This window comes from Pan troglodytes, chromosome 9 (assembly GCF_028858775.2).
Source record: "Pan troglodytes isolate AG18354 chromosome 9, NHGRI_mPanTro3-v2.0_pri, whole genome shotgun sequence".
NCBI classification, from domain to species: domain Eukaryota; kingdom Metazoa; phylum Chordata; class Mammalia; order Primates; family Hominidae; genus Pan; species Pan troglodytes.
The window spans coordinates 128316354-128331929 of NC_072407.2; the positions used below are offsets into that span (position 1 = coordinate 128316354).

The following is a 15576-nucleotide window of genomic DNA, read 5'->3' on the forward strand; positions in this document are numbered from 1 at the left end:
GGGTGAGGTGAGGTCAGGTGTTGGGCTGGACGTGGGAGGCTGTTCCTTGGCCGCAGCCTGTAACTGAATAAATGCCATTAAAAGGGGAATCCATTTCCTCCCTCACTCCTGGCTTCCATTGCCTTCCCCCAGGCCCCAGCCCTGGTTCCAGAATCCCTCTGACCACTCCTTTTGTAGTGCTCAGGAGGGCAGAATAACTGCAGCCTTTCCCTGTGCCCTGCCAGGCTGGTCCCGGGCCCCCTCCCAGCCCACTCATCCAGGGATGCAGCTCTGGCCTTGGCCCACCCCCATCAGAGGGCCTGTGGCCCTGATCACCGCACTCCCCACTCTGTGATCAGACGTTCTCTCCTGAGCATCGCTGACCCTGCAGCTGTCCAAATAGAGCAAGAAGCGAATGTTCTCTTTGGGGCACAGCTGGACTGGCAGCCCTGCAGGGTCAGGTGAGCTGCCAGTCCTGGGTGTGTTCTCGGGGGTGGGGGTGGGAGGATCACGTCCTGGGCCGAGATCCCTTCAGCTCCTCCTGGGCAGGAGGAAACAGCCACACGGGGCGGCCACGAGGATTGTGGGGCAAGGGGTGGCTCTGAGCTCTCCCAGCTTTGGTTGGGGCTGGGACCCTGGGGGACATGCTCTCCTGGGTGTTCCCAGGCTCTGTGTCTGGTCTGTGCCTCAGTGTCTGGGTTTTCTGGCCCCAGGCTTCCTTGGGAAGAGCCTCTGGTTGTGCACCAGCCCTGAGGGTGGGGCTCATCCCAGGCTGCAGGGGACTGAGGGCCGAGCTCTTCTACCTTGAGGACAAGGATGATTCCTCAGGGCTGGGAGGAGGAGGAGGCACTGGCCAGGACCTTAGATTACGCAGGGCATGGGGTTGGGGCCTCACAGATGATGGAGAAGCCAGAGTTCAGGCACTTGGCATGACCCCTGGCATCGCCTTCAGTTTATTTAGTGTCTCTGCCCTGGGGTATTCCATGGGACCCTGGGCTGGCTGCTGTGTGCAGAGGTGGGTGTGGGCCATAGCCCAGACCTGTTGAACCAGTTGTAGGCTCTGGAATCCTCTGTCCCTAGGCAGTGACCAGGCCCTGACAGGCGGGAATCTGTCCCTCCCATCACCCCCCCAGTTATGGGTGCAGATGACCCTGAAATTGCTAAAGCCTCAGGACTTGAGCCCAGAAAGTGTGAGCAGGCTGGCGGGGCAGCTGGAGGAAGGCCTTGCAGGTTCCTGGATTTGGGTGCCGGGTGGGCTGAGAGGACAGTCCCTGTCACTGGGACTGGGCACAGGTACAGAGAGGCTGAGACGGGCCCAGAGGACAGTGAGTGTGTGTTGTGTGGGTGCCGGGCCAGGGAGTGCCCTCCATGGGGCAGCAGGCTCTGCAGTACCCTCGGCCAAATGGCCACAGGCTGCCCTGGGACACTCTCCAGGCCTGCTGGGGACACACCTGTGGGGCTCATAGGCGTGGCTAGGTCTCCTCTCAGGTGCCAGAATCTTTCTGGGAGCTGAGCCTGGCTGGGCAGAGGGCGAGGAGCCCAGGTTTCCCCTTTCTGTGACTTTGGAGGAACGAGGTTCCTGAGGGCTGGCACAGCCACTCCCTGCCCCTTAGAGGCTCTGGGCTGCCTGGTGACAGCTCCGGGGACCTGCAAGCTGACAGAGTCTCCAGGAGCCAGAGCTGGGGTGGGAGGAACCCGGTGGGCCTGAGGGAGGTAGAGCAGCAGCAGCAGCAGCTGAGCCCAGCCCCCGGCCAGCCCTGAGGAATGGGGGAAAAGAGTGCCCTGGCTTGGGGGGGTCCTCAAGCCCCGGAAGCTGTATGTGGGCATGGGGGGCGGGGGCAGAGAGGAGGAGGACTGAGAGGTGGGTGTATGTGGGCAGGTGTGTGTGTGTGACCAAGCTTGCGGGCGCCTGAGTATGGACTAGTGTGTTTGTGCTGGAGGAGCCTGTGTAGGTTACTGACATGGGAGGGCCGGTGTGAGCTGCAGGGACCAGAGAGCTGCTGGAAGGGGCTGTCTATGCCTTCAGGCTCTGAGTGTGGATGCAGCTGTGCCTGTTCAGGCAGATTCACCAGAGGGGCTACTGCGCAGAGCCTGGGCCCTGGACACCTAGACAGGCCCCTCCTCCCCTCGTCTTCCCTCCCTCATGGCCCACCTTTACTCTGAGGGGGTGGGCTCCCTGCGGGGGACAAACTGGAGAGGGGCTCTCTTGCCGCCTTCTCTGTTCCTGGGGACAGGCTGCTGCAAGCGGAGGGCTTGCTTTTCCTGCCCACCCTCATCTTCACCGAGTCCTCATCTGGGGGCCCTGCCCCACTCTCCCTCCCAATGCAGGGCCCTCTCCTCTGGCGAGCCTGCCTCGATACTCCCCGGCTCAACCCCTTTAACCCTGCTGGCTCCTAATGGGACTAATGGGACTTCAGGTGTGGACCCTCGGACCCTCCGCTGCACAGTTCCAGAAACTTGTTCATCAAGTGCCAGGCTGACCATGGTGTCCGTCTCAGTGCCCAGCAGTTGTTCTGGTGATGGGAGGTGGGAGTACAAGGTCTGCCGAGTGAGGCAGAGGACAGGGGTTTCTGAGCCCAGATGTCAGGTGCTCCAAGACAGTCAAAACCAGAGATGAGAGCCTGAATTCAGAGGCTGTACTGTGGGGCAGGGCTGGAATTTGTGGCACCTGTGTAGGGACTCCAGGGCTGAACGTTGCCTTTGCTGTCCCTGCTGGGGGATTTTGGGGTACCGGGTTTGGATAGAGTGTGTCATCTGCAGAGGCAGCACTGTTCTGGAAGTGGACTCTGCTCAGGTGTGGGGGGCACCACGGACAGGAGGCTGGTGTCTGGTCAGGCTGAGGGATCCATGTGCCAGCCCTTCTGGGAAGGCTGAATGGGGTGGAACTGGTCAGGGCCTGGCACCAGTTCCAGGATGTGCTACACCCAGACAGACAGATGGAGAGCCACCTCCTTAGGGGCCTCCTCCCCCTCCCCTTCTGCATGCCACCACACCCCAGCAGCGTCTCCTGAGACTGGGCCATGGGTGAATCTGAGTCGAGGGCAGGGCAGAGTGGGAGTGGCAGTGCCTCTGCCTGTCTCCCTGGCTGTGGCAGGTCCTTTGTCACATATGGACCAGGAGAGGTGAGTATGATTGTGGTAGTAGTGGGGGCAGTGGCTGAGGACCCCTCTCTTTGCTGGGCTGAGACAGAGCTTGAATGGAGAGGGGCTGCCTTGTGCCTGGGAAGGGAGGACCAGGTGTTGCTGGCACCTTCCACGTCCTGAGTGCTTGTTCTGTGCCCAGCCCCTGCTGAGGCTGCGGACGTTAAATACCAGGATATGTTTTGAGACTCAGGACACCTCTGAGGACTTGCTGCTGTTATCCACATTTAAAAGACGAGGACTCTGAGGCTCTGAGAGGTTAAGTACCTGGTCCAGGTCACCGGGTCAGTTTCTTTCTTTCTTTTTTTTTTGAGATGGAGTCTTGCTCTGTTGCCCAGGCTGGAGTGCAGTGGCGATCTCGGCTCACTGCAAGCTCTGCCTCCCGGGTTCACACCATTCTCCTGCCTCAGCCTCCCGAGTAGCTGGGACTACAGGCGCCCACCACCATGCCCGGCTAATTTTTTTTTATTTTTAGTAGAGACAGGGTTTCACTGTGTTAGCCAGGATGGTCTCGATCTCCTGACCTCATGATCCTCCCACCTTGGCCTCCTAAAGTGCTGGGATTACAGGCGTGAGCCACCGCGCCTGACCCACCTGGTGAGTTTCTGAGCTCCAGACAACTCATCCCAAATTTCATGGGTGCATAGAGTATAGAGATTAAAAGTAGTTCTGGCTGAATTTTAAATCCTGGTTCCACTATTTTCGACCTGTCTGATTTTGGGACATTTAATGTATTCCTTCTGTGCCTCAGTTTTCTTCTCTGTAAATGAGAATGAAAGAGTACTCCCCCATCAATTTGTTGAAAACTTCAGTAAGATTATGCCAGCAGCTGCAGCACAGCCCCAGGGATGATTTAAAAGTGAATTCAGGACAGGGCGTGGTGGCTCACGCCTGTAATTTCAGCACTTTGGGAGGCTGAGATGGGAGGATCCCTTGAGCCCAGGAGTTTGAGGCCACCCTGGACAACATAGTAAGACCTTGTCTCAAAAAAAAAAGCTAATCCAGTGGTGTCACTCTTTGTTATTAATGCCCCCCAGTGACATTCATGACACCCAAACTTAGAATCTGAGCTATTAGGGTGGCCTGTGACATCTATACCACGTGTCCCCGTGGCCTCCCTGGCACCCCCGTTCCTTCCTGGCTGTCTGCCACCATATGGAACTTTCTGTGCCTTGCACGCAGCAAGCTCAGAGTCTTGGGCACTTCTCTCAGTCTGGAACCTTCTGTTGCCTACCCCATCTTCCCATGGCTGCCCTTCATGTAGGCCTCTGGTTTATAGCCAGCTCCTCAGAGACATGGTTCTATCCCCCCAGTGGCCAAGGGCTGGTGGCCCTCACTCTCTGCCCCTGTGCCCTGTGTTAGTGGTCCTGTGGTTGTCATTGTCCCGTCATCTCCACCATTTCCTGTTTGCCGTGTGTCTGTGCCCCCCAAGGATGAATGCCATGAGTCCAGCATGTCACCCTGTTTCTGTCCTGCCACAGTGCTCGAGTCAGTGCCCTCCCTGCTTGCATTCGGCCCACAGGCCTTGTGGCTCCTGTTTCTGCTGACCTGTCCAGCCTCACAGTCTGGGGAGGCCTTGGGGTCCCCAGCCTGCGCTGGGACAGCGGTATTATTCCAGTAGCCCTTCTGTGGAACAAGTAGGGAAGGAGTGATGTGACCTCCGTGGCTCTCCTGGGACACAGGTTAGTCCTGTGGGTGACCTCACTTTAGAGAGGGCTGGCCAGCTGTGCCGGAATTAGGACGTGGGTACAGCTGGACAAAAGGTGGCTGGAGCCAGCTCTGCAGAAGCCACACCTGCTCATGAGAAGGGTATCCTTGTGAGTACAGGGGAAATGGCATGGAGGAAGACAAACACTGGTGGGTGGCTCTGCCAGCTTCCCCTGGGGTGCTTCTGGCGACGCCCAGGCCTGTGCACATCCAGATCTTTGCACTGCGCTGTTTTGACTTGGAGAGGAGAGGAGGAAGTTAGCTGCTCTGAATGGTGTTGCTGCTAATCTCTACAGCACTTTCCTGTAAATTAGGAACGGTAACACACACCCCGCCTCCCTCACCCCGTTGGAGAAGCCCTGCACCAGAGCATACAGTTTGGCAAGTAGGGGGAGGGCTGGAGCCCAGCGTCACTTGCCGCCCTGGCCAGGCCGTGATTGCCCAGGGTGCATACTATGGCTGGTGCTCTGCCACCTGCTGTTTCTGTCCTCAGGGTAGGACACAAGGAGGGCAAGTAGGGCTAGTTAGTGAGAGGCGCAGGTGATGCGTGTTCTAGGGTCTGAGATCAGCTGCTTCCATTTCAGTATTGTCTTTGGAGCTACATTGTCTGCTCATACAACCTCCCTTCCAGATAGTGCCATTTTTAAAATCCCATTTACCCAAAAGAAAACCTGACACCTGGAAAGGTCGTTTGCACTCACAGAAGTGATGGTTGGTCCAGAATTCACATCCAAGTGTGAGATTTCAATATTTTTTTTTCTTCCTCCTTTTCTTAAATCAAATTTTATTTGAAAGGGTATCACTGTCACCAGTTTGAAAAAGGTAAGCAGGCCGGGTGTGGTGGCTCACACCTTTAATCTTTGCATTTTGGGAGGCAGAGGCAGGCGTGTCAGTTGAGCCCAGGAGTTTGAGACCAGCCTGTTCAACGTGGTGAGACCCCATCTCTCCAAAATTTACAAAACTAGCTGGTCATGGTGGTATGTGCGTGTGGTCGCAGCCACTGGGGAGGCTGAGGTGGGAGGGTTGCTTCAGCCTGGTGGGTGGCTGCAGTGAGCTGAGATTGGGCCTTTGGTCTTCAGTCTGGGCTACAGAGCAAGACTCTGTCTCAAAAAAAAAAAAAAATTATAAAGGTAAGCAGTACAAATGGGAATATGAGCATAAGTCACTCTCATTCAAGACCTCTGACCCCCAGGACTTTTCTCTTGAGAGGCCATAGCCTTTGTTTTGCATCCTTCTGAGTAAACCTATTCGTGTACAGACATTTCTGGGTATGCATGTAACTGTTTTGTGAAAGTGCATTTGGAGATATGGATATCATTGTTTTCACCCATCCTAAGTTTTGATGCTATGGATACTATGTTTTGGAGATTAGACGATACCAGCACGCATAGGTTTGCAGCCTCTTTTTCACAGCTCCATAGTGTTTCCTTGTCTGTGAGCAGATTTCAAGTTGTTTCCATCTTAAGCTCTTAGAAAAAGTGCTGTTGAAGATCCTGACAGACATGTCTGTGGAAATGTAGGAAACTTTGTAGAATAAAGTTCTGGCCATGGGCCAAATTCCCTCTGAGAGGTAGCCCTAGTTTTTCTTCCTAGTACATCTGTGAGAGCTCAGGTCTCTTGTGTTGTGCTGTTATGATGAATGAAATATGCTGTCTCCATCACGCTGGAATTTGTAGATGTAGATGACCATAGTTTCTTATTTGCCATTCATTTCTTTACATTAAGGTAAATATTCATGTCCTTTGGCTATTTTTATTTTATTTTATTTCTTTTTTCTTTTCTTTTTTTAAGACAGAGTCTCGCTCTGTCTCCCAGGCTGGAGTGAAGTGGCTCAATGCTGGCTCACTGCAACCTCCACCTCCTGGGTTCAAGCAATTCTCCTGCCTCAAGCCTCCTAAGTAGCTGGGATTACAGGCACCTGCCACCATGCCTGGCTAATTTTTGTATTTTTAGTAGAGGTGGGGGTTTTACCATGTTGGCCAGGCTGGTCTCGAACTCATGACCTCAAATGATCCACCCACCTTGGCCTTCCAGAATGCTGGGATAATAGGTGTGAGCCACTGCGCCCGGCCCTTTGCCTATTTTTAAATTAGGTTTCTTGTTTTTTTTTTTTTTCTGATTTACGTGATCACATTATAGGCTCAGTGAATTTACCTGATATGTTAGGTATAGGTTGCAAATGTACTTTAGTTTTTCAGTTGTCTTTTTTTTTTTTTTTTTGAGGCGGATTTTTGCTCTTGTTGCCCAGGCTGGAGTGCAGTGCAATGACACGATCTTGGCTCGCTGCAACCTCCACCTCCTTGGGTTCAGGCAATTCTCCAGCCTCAGCCTCTTGAGCAGCTGGGATCACAGGCGCCTGCCACCATGCCTGGCTAATTTTTGTAGAGACGGGGTTTCACCATGTTGGCCAGGTTGGTCTCAAACTCCTGACCTCAGGTGATCCACCCGCCTCAGTCTCCCACAGTGCTGGGATTACAGGCGTGAGCCACCGCACCCGGGCTCAGTTGTCTTTTAAGTGTTTCATTTGTCTTCTCTCTACTCCTCCCTCTCTCTCTTGCACTTGCTGTCTGTCTCACTTAAATTTTATGTAGGTGAATATATTCATCTTTCCTTGTTTAGCTTCTCAATTTATATTTCTTCACTATCTCTATTAATATGAAAATATCTCATCTGTATAAATATTAATGTAACAGAGTTGCATGTGATAATCTGCCAGGTTGAACAAATGGGAATATTATCTCTCATATGACGTTAGATTTTTTTCCTTTAAGAAATAAAATATTGCAAGTAGAGAACCAAAGACATGCCCCTGTGACCTCTTTTATTCTTCCCCATCTCCCCAGAATATAATTATCACTTAAAGTTGGGTGTCAACCTGTATTTCATTCTTTCATCATACACACAAGCACACACTGTTTATACACACAAATAATGTTGTTTTTGGATGCATACTTTGTTTTTGCAACACCTTTAAACATAAGTTTTTACTTTTATTATTTTATTTAAGATAGGATCTTGCTCTGTCACCCAGGCTGGAGTATAGTGGCGCGATCATAGCTCGCTGCAACCTCTCATCTCCTGGACTCAAGTGATCCTCCCACCTTAGCCTCCTGAGGAACTGGGATAATGACAGTCATAAGCCACCAAGCCCAGCTAAATTGTTTATTTTATTTTTTTATTTTTTAAATAAAGATGAAATCTTGCTATGTTATCCAGGCTGGTCTCAAACTCTTGGGCTCAAGCAATCCTCCTGCCTTGGCCTCCCAAAGTGTTGGGATTACAGGCATGACTTTAAAAAGTTAACATTATGGGCCAGGCGCGGTGGCTCACGCCTGCAATCCCAGCACACTAGGAGGCCGAGGCGGGCGAATCACGAGGTCAGGAGATCGAGACCATCCTGGCTAACGCAGTGAAACCCTGTCTCTGCTAAAAATACAAAAAAAAAAAAAAAAAAAAAAATTAGCTGGGCGCGGTGGGGGGTGCCTGTAGTCCCAGCTGCTTGGGAGGTTGAGGCAGGAGAATAGCGTGAACCCGGGAGGCATGACAGAGCAAGACTCTGTCTCAAAAAAAAAAAAAGTTAACATTATGTCTTCAAGTTTATCCCAATTGACCCATATGGATTGATTTCTTCAGTTTACATGGCTATATAGTATTCAGTTGCATGAATGTAGCACAGTGTATATAGCCATGGCTGTACTGATGATAGTGTTTCCAGTTTTTTTTTTTTTTTTTTTTTGCTATTGCAGCACTGCCTAATAAATATCCTGGAGTGGGTTGTACTTATATACTTCAAAATGGAATTACCAGATTGTAAAATATGCACATATTCAGCCTCACTAGATACTGTGAAGTGCTCTTCTAAGCCTTTGTGTCAATTTGTACTTCTGCCAGCAATGTGGAAATGAGATTTGGTTTTAATATGTATTCCCTGGTCACGAGTGAGCCTCAGCATCTTTTCATATGTCCACCAAGTGTTTGGGTTTAATCTGTGAATTGCCTTTTTGTGTTCTTTGCCTTTTTTTTTTTTTTCTTTGATTGTTTTGGTGGTTGTTATGGTAAAATGCACAAGCACGAGGTTGTATTTACCATCTTAACTCTTTCTGTGTGTATAGTGCAGTGGCATTAAGCACTTTCAGAATGTGCTGCCATCCCACCATCCATCTCCAGAACTCTCTTCATCTTGCCAAACTGAAACATCCTACCCACTAGTCAAGAACTCCTCATTTCCGTCTCCCCCCAGACCTTGGCAGCCACCATTCTGCTTTCTGTGTCTGTGAGTTTGACTACTTTGAGTATCTATTCTAAGTGGAATGATACAGGACTTGTCTTTTTGGGACTGGCTTATTTCACTTCGCATAGTACCTTCAAGGTTGATCCATACGGGTAGCAGAATTTCCTTTCTTTTTCAGGCTGAATAATATTCCATTGTATGCGTAGACCACATTTTGTTGATCCGTTCATCCACTGATGGACGCTTGGGGGTTGCTTCCACATTAGCTATTGCAAAGTCAATAATGCTGCTGTGAACACGGGTGTACAGATATCTCTTTGACATCCTGGTCTCAAATATTTTGGGAACATACCCAGAAGTGCAGTTGCTTGATCCTATCCTGTCCCTTGCTTTTTTTCCCTTTGCTTCCTTGTTTTTTTTTTCTTTTTGTTTTATGGGAGTGCTGATATATTCAAGTATTTGTTGATTGCATGCATTATGCCTGACTTGCTCAAAGCATGATGTCTTGAGCACTTAGCAACCTTGTGCCTGCTGAGTGGTGGAACAGTTCTGAAAAGGTCTGTTCTGGAGTGGGGGTGCTGTTTCGGAGAGCGATTAATCAGGGGCTTGGGTGCTGACTTTAGGAGGTGCGGCTCTTGGAAAGACAGAGTGTGACTTCCCCAGTGTGGTCTCCTTCCTTTTCCTCACCCCTTCTCCTACCTAACCCCAACAATGAGTCCTTGAGTCTGTCTCAGTAGGTGGATCTGCATTCAGTGCAGGGCAGAGCCTGGGTGGCAGTGCCTCTCCTTGCTCCCCTGGCTGCTACAAGGTCCTGTGTAGCATCTGGTGTGGACCCAGCAGCCAGGAGGAGAGCTGAGTGTGATTGGGGTCGTGGTGGGGCCAGTGGCAGTGGATCTCTCTCTTTGTTGGGCTGGGCCAGTGCTTGAATTGAGAGGGGCTGCCATGTGTCTGGGGAGGGCAGAACCCAGCGTCACTGACACCCTCCAGATACAGAGTTCTTGCTCTGTGTTTGGCCCATACCTAATGTTGTGAAGTGGAAATACTGGGGTGTGTTTTGAGGCTCAGAACACCTGTGATAACTTGGTCATGTGTGTGTGTGTGTGTGTGTGTGTATGTGTGTGTATGTGTATGTATGTGTATATATAAAATTATTTTCCTTAACACCACTGACCTGAAGGCAGTTACACGTAATTTACAAATGAGGAATCTGAGGCTTTGAGATTGTCAAGGTCACCTGACCAGTGACTGCAGAGGCTGGATTGGCCTGTGGGCCTGAGTCCGTACCCCTTTTCACTGGCTCCTCCTGGAGGCCACATGTACCTTGCGCTTCCTGGGGCTTGGTCCTGGGGTTTCATCTCAGGTTGACCCCCGTTAGGAGGAAGTAAGTAGGAAGGAAGGAGATTTCCTGGGTATTAGGGTGTCCTCAAGCCTGCAGCTCTCCTGGGACTGCACAGAGTTTACTGTCGGACATCAGTTCCTGATATGGTGCAGCAGACATGGAGCTGGTAAGTGGTTAAGATCAGTCGGACATGACAACCTCCAGTTCTGCAGAAGCCACATCATTTGCCTGGGGATAAAGCAGGTCCTTGTGAGCTCATCGACATGCATTTGGCAGAAAGTGTGCTGGCTCTGCCAGCTTCCAGTATGAGCTTCTAGCAAGCCCCTTGTGCCTTAGATGCCCAGGTCTTTTCAGAATAAGCCTGGCTTGTTTTAACTTGATGAAACTTGCTGCTCACAGTCATCTTATTGTTTGCTGATGAATTCAGACCTCCATTCATTTAAATATTGGTCAGTTATCTACCATGTGTCAGGCATTAAATTTAGTGCTGGAGATACTATGGGACATAAGAAGTCCCTGCTTGCTGGGAGTGTGCGGTCTAATTGGTACTTGGGACAGTGTGGTTTAACTGCCACAAAGTTAATAAAGCAGCATGATGTGACAGAGCTGGATGTGGGGGAGTGAGGAGGCTTCTCTGGACTGGGTGGTCTGAACCCCATGCAGGGAGGAAACTGTGGCTGGGAGGAGAGGAGGCCGGAAGAGAGGTCTGGGCTTGGGTCCCAACCACTGATTCCAGACCTCTCAACATTTGTAACACGACCAACTCCTGTTCTTTTTTTTTTTTTTTTTGAGACAGGGTTTCCCTCCGTCACCCAGGCTAGAGTGCAGGGGGACGATCATAGCTTACTGCGGCCTCGATCTCCTGGACTCAGGGGTCCTCCTGTCTCAGCCTCCCAAGTATCTAGGACTACAGGTGTGTGCCACCACACCCAGCTAATTTTATTTTTATTTTTATAGAGACGGGGCAGAGTCTGCAGTCACATGCCTTGCAAGTAGCAGAGACAGGGTTTAGTCTCAGTAGCCAGTGCCTAGGGCACAGGTCTTGGCCAGAGGAGAGAAGGCTCAGGTGAACCAGTTTCATCTGACCTGCTTGCTAACTCAAACATGGCTGCCCAACTGCGTGGGCTGGCAAGGTATGTGAGGTGGGTAGCTGGGTGGCTCACCCCTTGCAGGCACTGGGGCAGGATATCAGGGGGTCCAGAAGAGGTTGGGTTTAGGCAGAGTAGAGGTGATTGTGTGGGCTGGGGGAGCAATGTCACCTTGAATGTGTTTCCATACCCAGGGCCCAGATGGCTCAGGAGGAGGGGGATGGAGACAGGGGGAGAGTGAGGTCTTTTTGACTTTGATGTGCTTTGACTGCACATCAGAGTCAAACGAGTCAGAATAAGCGGGACCCCTCCACAGGCATCTCAGCCCTCCTAATTTAGCCTTTCTGAAGTGGAGCCTTGGGAGCCGATGAAGCTTAATAAACTCTCCTGGTGCTTCCAGTAGGCACTTGAGGGTGGACACCACTGTCTTCGGGTCATAGGAAGTGTGAGCTAGCAGGAATCCTGGAGATTTTCTAGCCCAACAGTGTCCAGTCAAAATAGAATGGGAGCCAGAAATACAAGCCACATGTAATTTTAAATTACTTTTAAAACATTTAAATTTAGCCATGGTTTTAAAAAGTAAAAATAGGTGAAATTCATTTTAATATTTTAACCCAATATAGCCAAAATCTTGGCATTTCAACATGGGATGAGTATAAAATAATGAAGGTGATATTTTATTCTTTTTTGGGGGTACTAAATCTTTGAAATCCGGTGTGTATTTTCCACTTAAAGCACATGTCAGTGTGGACTGGCCCCATTGCAAATACTCGGTGGCCTGGGACTGGGGTGACCAAGTGGGATGTGGTGGGGCTGGTGCAGTCCACCATTCTCACAGCAGGCATCTGGGGTCAGGGGAGTCAGGGCACTGGCTGTGCTGGAAGCAGGGGATTGGCTGTGCTGGTGGGAAGCCAGATTCCAGCCCCAGACACTGGTACCTTTGGCTTTAGATCCTTGGGGTGGGTGCATTGCTTCTCCTGGGAGGGAGGAGCACCCGGGAGCCCCTGACCAGGACCTGGGGCAGGTCCACACAGGCCCTGGATTTCTCTTGTATCCTGGGCCTGGCCCTGCTCTCCTGACTCCCACCTCGTCACAGTGGCTTCAGCTTTTTCACCCTGAGAAGGGAATTCAAAGCCTCTGCCCCTCTCAGGCAGGCACCAGGATATGATTTTCTTTTTTCTTTTCTTTTTGTTTGAGACAGGATCTGACTTGGTCTGGAGTGTAGTAGCCTGATCTCAGCTCACTGCAGCCTCCACCTCCCGGGCTCAAGTGATCCTCCCACCTCAGCCTCTGAAGTAATTGGGATTAGAAGCACATGCCACCATGCCCGGCTAATTTTTGTATTTTTTGTAGAGATGGGGTTTCACCATGATGCCCAAGCTGTTCTTGAACTCCTGAGCTCAAGCAATCTGCCCTCCTCGGCCTCTCAAAGTGCTGGGATTACTGGCATGAGGCACGGGGCCCTGCCCTGGGTATGATTTTCAAGTGGTTGGTGTCTTGTGACTGGCAGCTGATAAACGGGTGATACAATGTTTCTGTACAGGAGTCTGCAGTGCCAGGCTGCAGGGGCAGAAGGGGGGGCGGGTGGGTAGCCTGTGGAGCCCGAGGGTGGGAACAGAGAGTCTTCTTTTGCTGTAGGTGGAAGGCTGTCTGGCTCCTTTCCCTCTAAGGTCAGACAGCTTGAGAGATGTTTCCATCCTCTCATGCATGACCCTGAGGCAGTTAGCTGGTCAGTTACTCACTGTGCTCTCTGCCAACTCTAATGAGCCAGGAAGCCTCCCCATGCCCAGGCGTGCTGTGATCACAGTGTTCAATGATGGGGTGAGGCTGCAGCGTCCAGCCAGGGGCTGTGCCACAGGGGCCAGAAGATATCTGACCTACTGTCACTGCCTCTTCCACTCTGTTCCACCTGCACTGGGGCAATGCCATCCGATGAACAGATCCATTTATTAATTCAACACGTTTGTATTGAGAGCCTGCTGGGTGCCGGGCACTATTGTTGACATGGGTGATACAGCAGCAAGCAAAACAAGAGAAACATCTTTGCAAGCAGGGGAGGGGACCTGCAGTGTTGGGTGTGTGGAGTTGTTGCTGGGAAGTAGAGAAGCTGAGTAAAGAGCTGGACGGAGAGAGATAGCCAGGCCCATGTCTACAGAAAAGCATTCTAGACTGAGTGAGCAGAAATCGCAAAGGCCCAGAGGAGGGAGCATGCCTAGCTAGCCCCCTAGACCTGGTGAGGCTGGTGTGGGTTGGGCAGTGATACGGTTTGGCTGTGTTCCCACCCAAATCTCATATTGAATTGTAGCTCCCATAATTCCCATGTGTCATGGGAGAGACCTGGTGGGAGATAATTGAATCATGGTGGTGTTCTCCCCCAAGTTGTTCTCCTGGTAGTAAGTGTCAGGTGAGCTGATGGTTTTATGAGGGGTTTCCCTTTTCACGTGGCTCTCCTTCTCTCTTGCCTGCTGCCATGTATGATGTACTTTTTTTCTTCTGCCATGATTGTGAGGCCTCCCCAGCCATGTGGAACTGTGAGTCCATTAAACTTCTTTTTCTTTATAAATTTCCCAGTCTCGTGCATGTCTTTATCAGCAGCACGAAAGCAGACTAACGCAGGCAGCCTGTGTTGGGAGGAGTTGGGCAAGGAGGGAGGAGGTGCTGGCCAGTAGAGCACGTGTGTCTCTGTGTGTCAGAGCAAGGACCCGGGCTCTCCCCATGAGTGAGAAGAGTCCATGGAGGTTTTGGGGCTGAGGAGGAGATTTACAGATGACCGGTCTGTTCTTGGGACTTGCAATTAGCGGACCGTCTGTATCCGAGTGTTGATCGGGTGGATTCTAACCCTGTGGGAGAACTCCCCAGCCCGTAGCCTGCTCTCACTGTACCTGGCAGTTGTATTAATGACGTCAAATGCACAGTCCAGCTTGAGTCCCCTCTAGAACGTGGGCAGCGGACACTAAGCCGAGAGGAATCGCTGTGGGTTGGCAGACACCGTGGAAACTGACTCCTGGACAGGCTGTGGAGTGTGTGGAAGCAGGTACAGCCCAGGCCCGCGCTGAGGTTCGGCAGGGGAGCCAGAGGAGTCCGCAGCCCGGGAGACCTGGCCTACAGCGGAGAGAGTCAGTCCGTGCCAGTGGTGGGATGTGGCTGCAAAAAATGGTCGGATTCATGGAAGTCTGGTGTCCATCTGGCAGGCGTTAGTGGTCCCACGAATACAGCTGTGTGCCTTGAACACGTACTGCAGAGCTTCCAGAGAGCACCGGGGCTGTGGGGGCTAGAGACTGTGTCTCGTGCGGAAGCGTGGCTGAGGAGGGGCTCGACAGGCTCTTCGTCACTGTGCGGAGCCTTCAAAGGACTTGGATGTGCTTGAGACCCCTTCCCCTAATTGCTGTGTAGGGCAGGGGTGGACATCCCGGGGATCGTGGAGTCTAGGGAGCCAGTCTGCACGGGATGGTTTTAGAAGCCGTAGGATGTGGGGGTTCTGGCTGAAGGAGCCAGAATTCCAGCGCCAGCTCCGCTCCTCATGAGCTGTACAACCTGGGCCTGTTACTGACCCCTTTCCCACCTTAGTTTCCTGACTGTACAATGGAGGTAATTATCGTGTTGAACTCACAGGGTCAAGATCATATTTAACACTTTCACAGCCCTTAGAAATGTTTAGCACAGTGGTCCTCAGCATTTGGAAATGTCTGGAAACATTTTGTCACACCTGAGAAGAGGGATTTCCTACTGGTGTCTAGTAGGTAGAGGCCAGAGATGGCTGCTAAACATCCCATAATACACAAGACAGACCCCGCAACAGTGAACTCTCTGGCCCCTCCAAGTCAGTGGTGCAGAGATTGAGAGATCCTGGTTTCGCGTTTTGAGCGTGCAGTACATTTCAGTTGTTAGTGGAACATGCAATACATCTTTATTCACATGTTATTACTTATTTGTCAGATGTTTATAAAACATCTGCTACATTCTTGGCAGTTTAATAGAATCTGGAGATACAAAGAAGTTCCTGACCACAGAGGTCATTTAGGCAAGCTAGGAAAGCACAGAATGATATAACACAAAAAGTTACATTGTACCATAAAGCATATTCTATAGTAC

General features: G+C 51.2%; 1 protein-coding gene across 13 annotated transcripts in view; it reads left to right on the top strand.

The window, feature by feature from the left end:
- ST3GAL4 (ST3 beta-galactoside alpha-2,3-sialyltransferase 4) overlaps nt 1–15576 on the top strand; it is a 104365-nt gene that overhangs the window by 26588 nt on the left and 62201 nt on the right. Inside the window, exon 1 of one of the 13 annotated variants that reach the window (XM_054661164.2) lies at nt 10239–10562. The exons of the other annotated variants lie outside the window; for them this stretch is intronic. Coding sequence (XP_054517139.1) covers nt 10554–10562 — 9 coding nt within the window. The 5' untranslated portion in view covers nt 10239–10553. Of the gene's footprint in view, nt 1–10238; nt 10563–15576 lie in introns of those variants that run through there. 13 annotated transcript variants of the gene reach the window in all.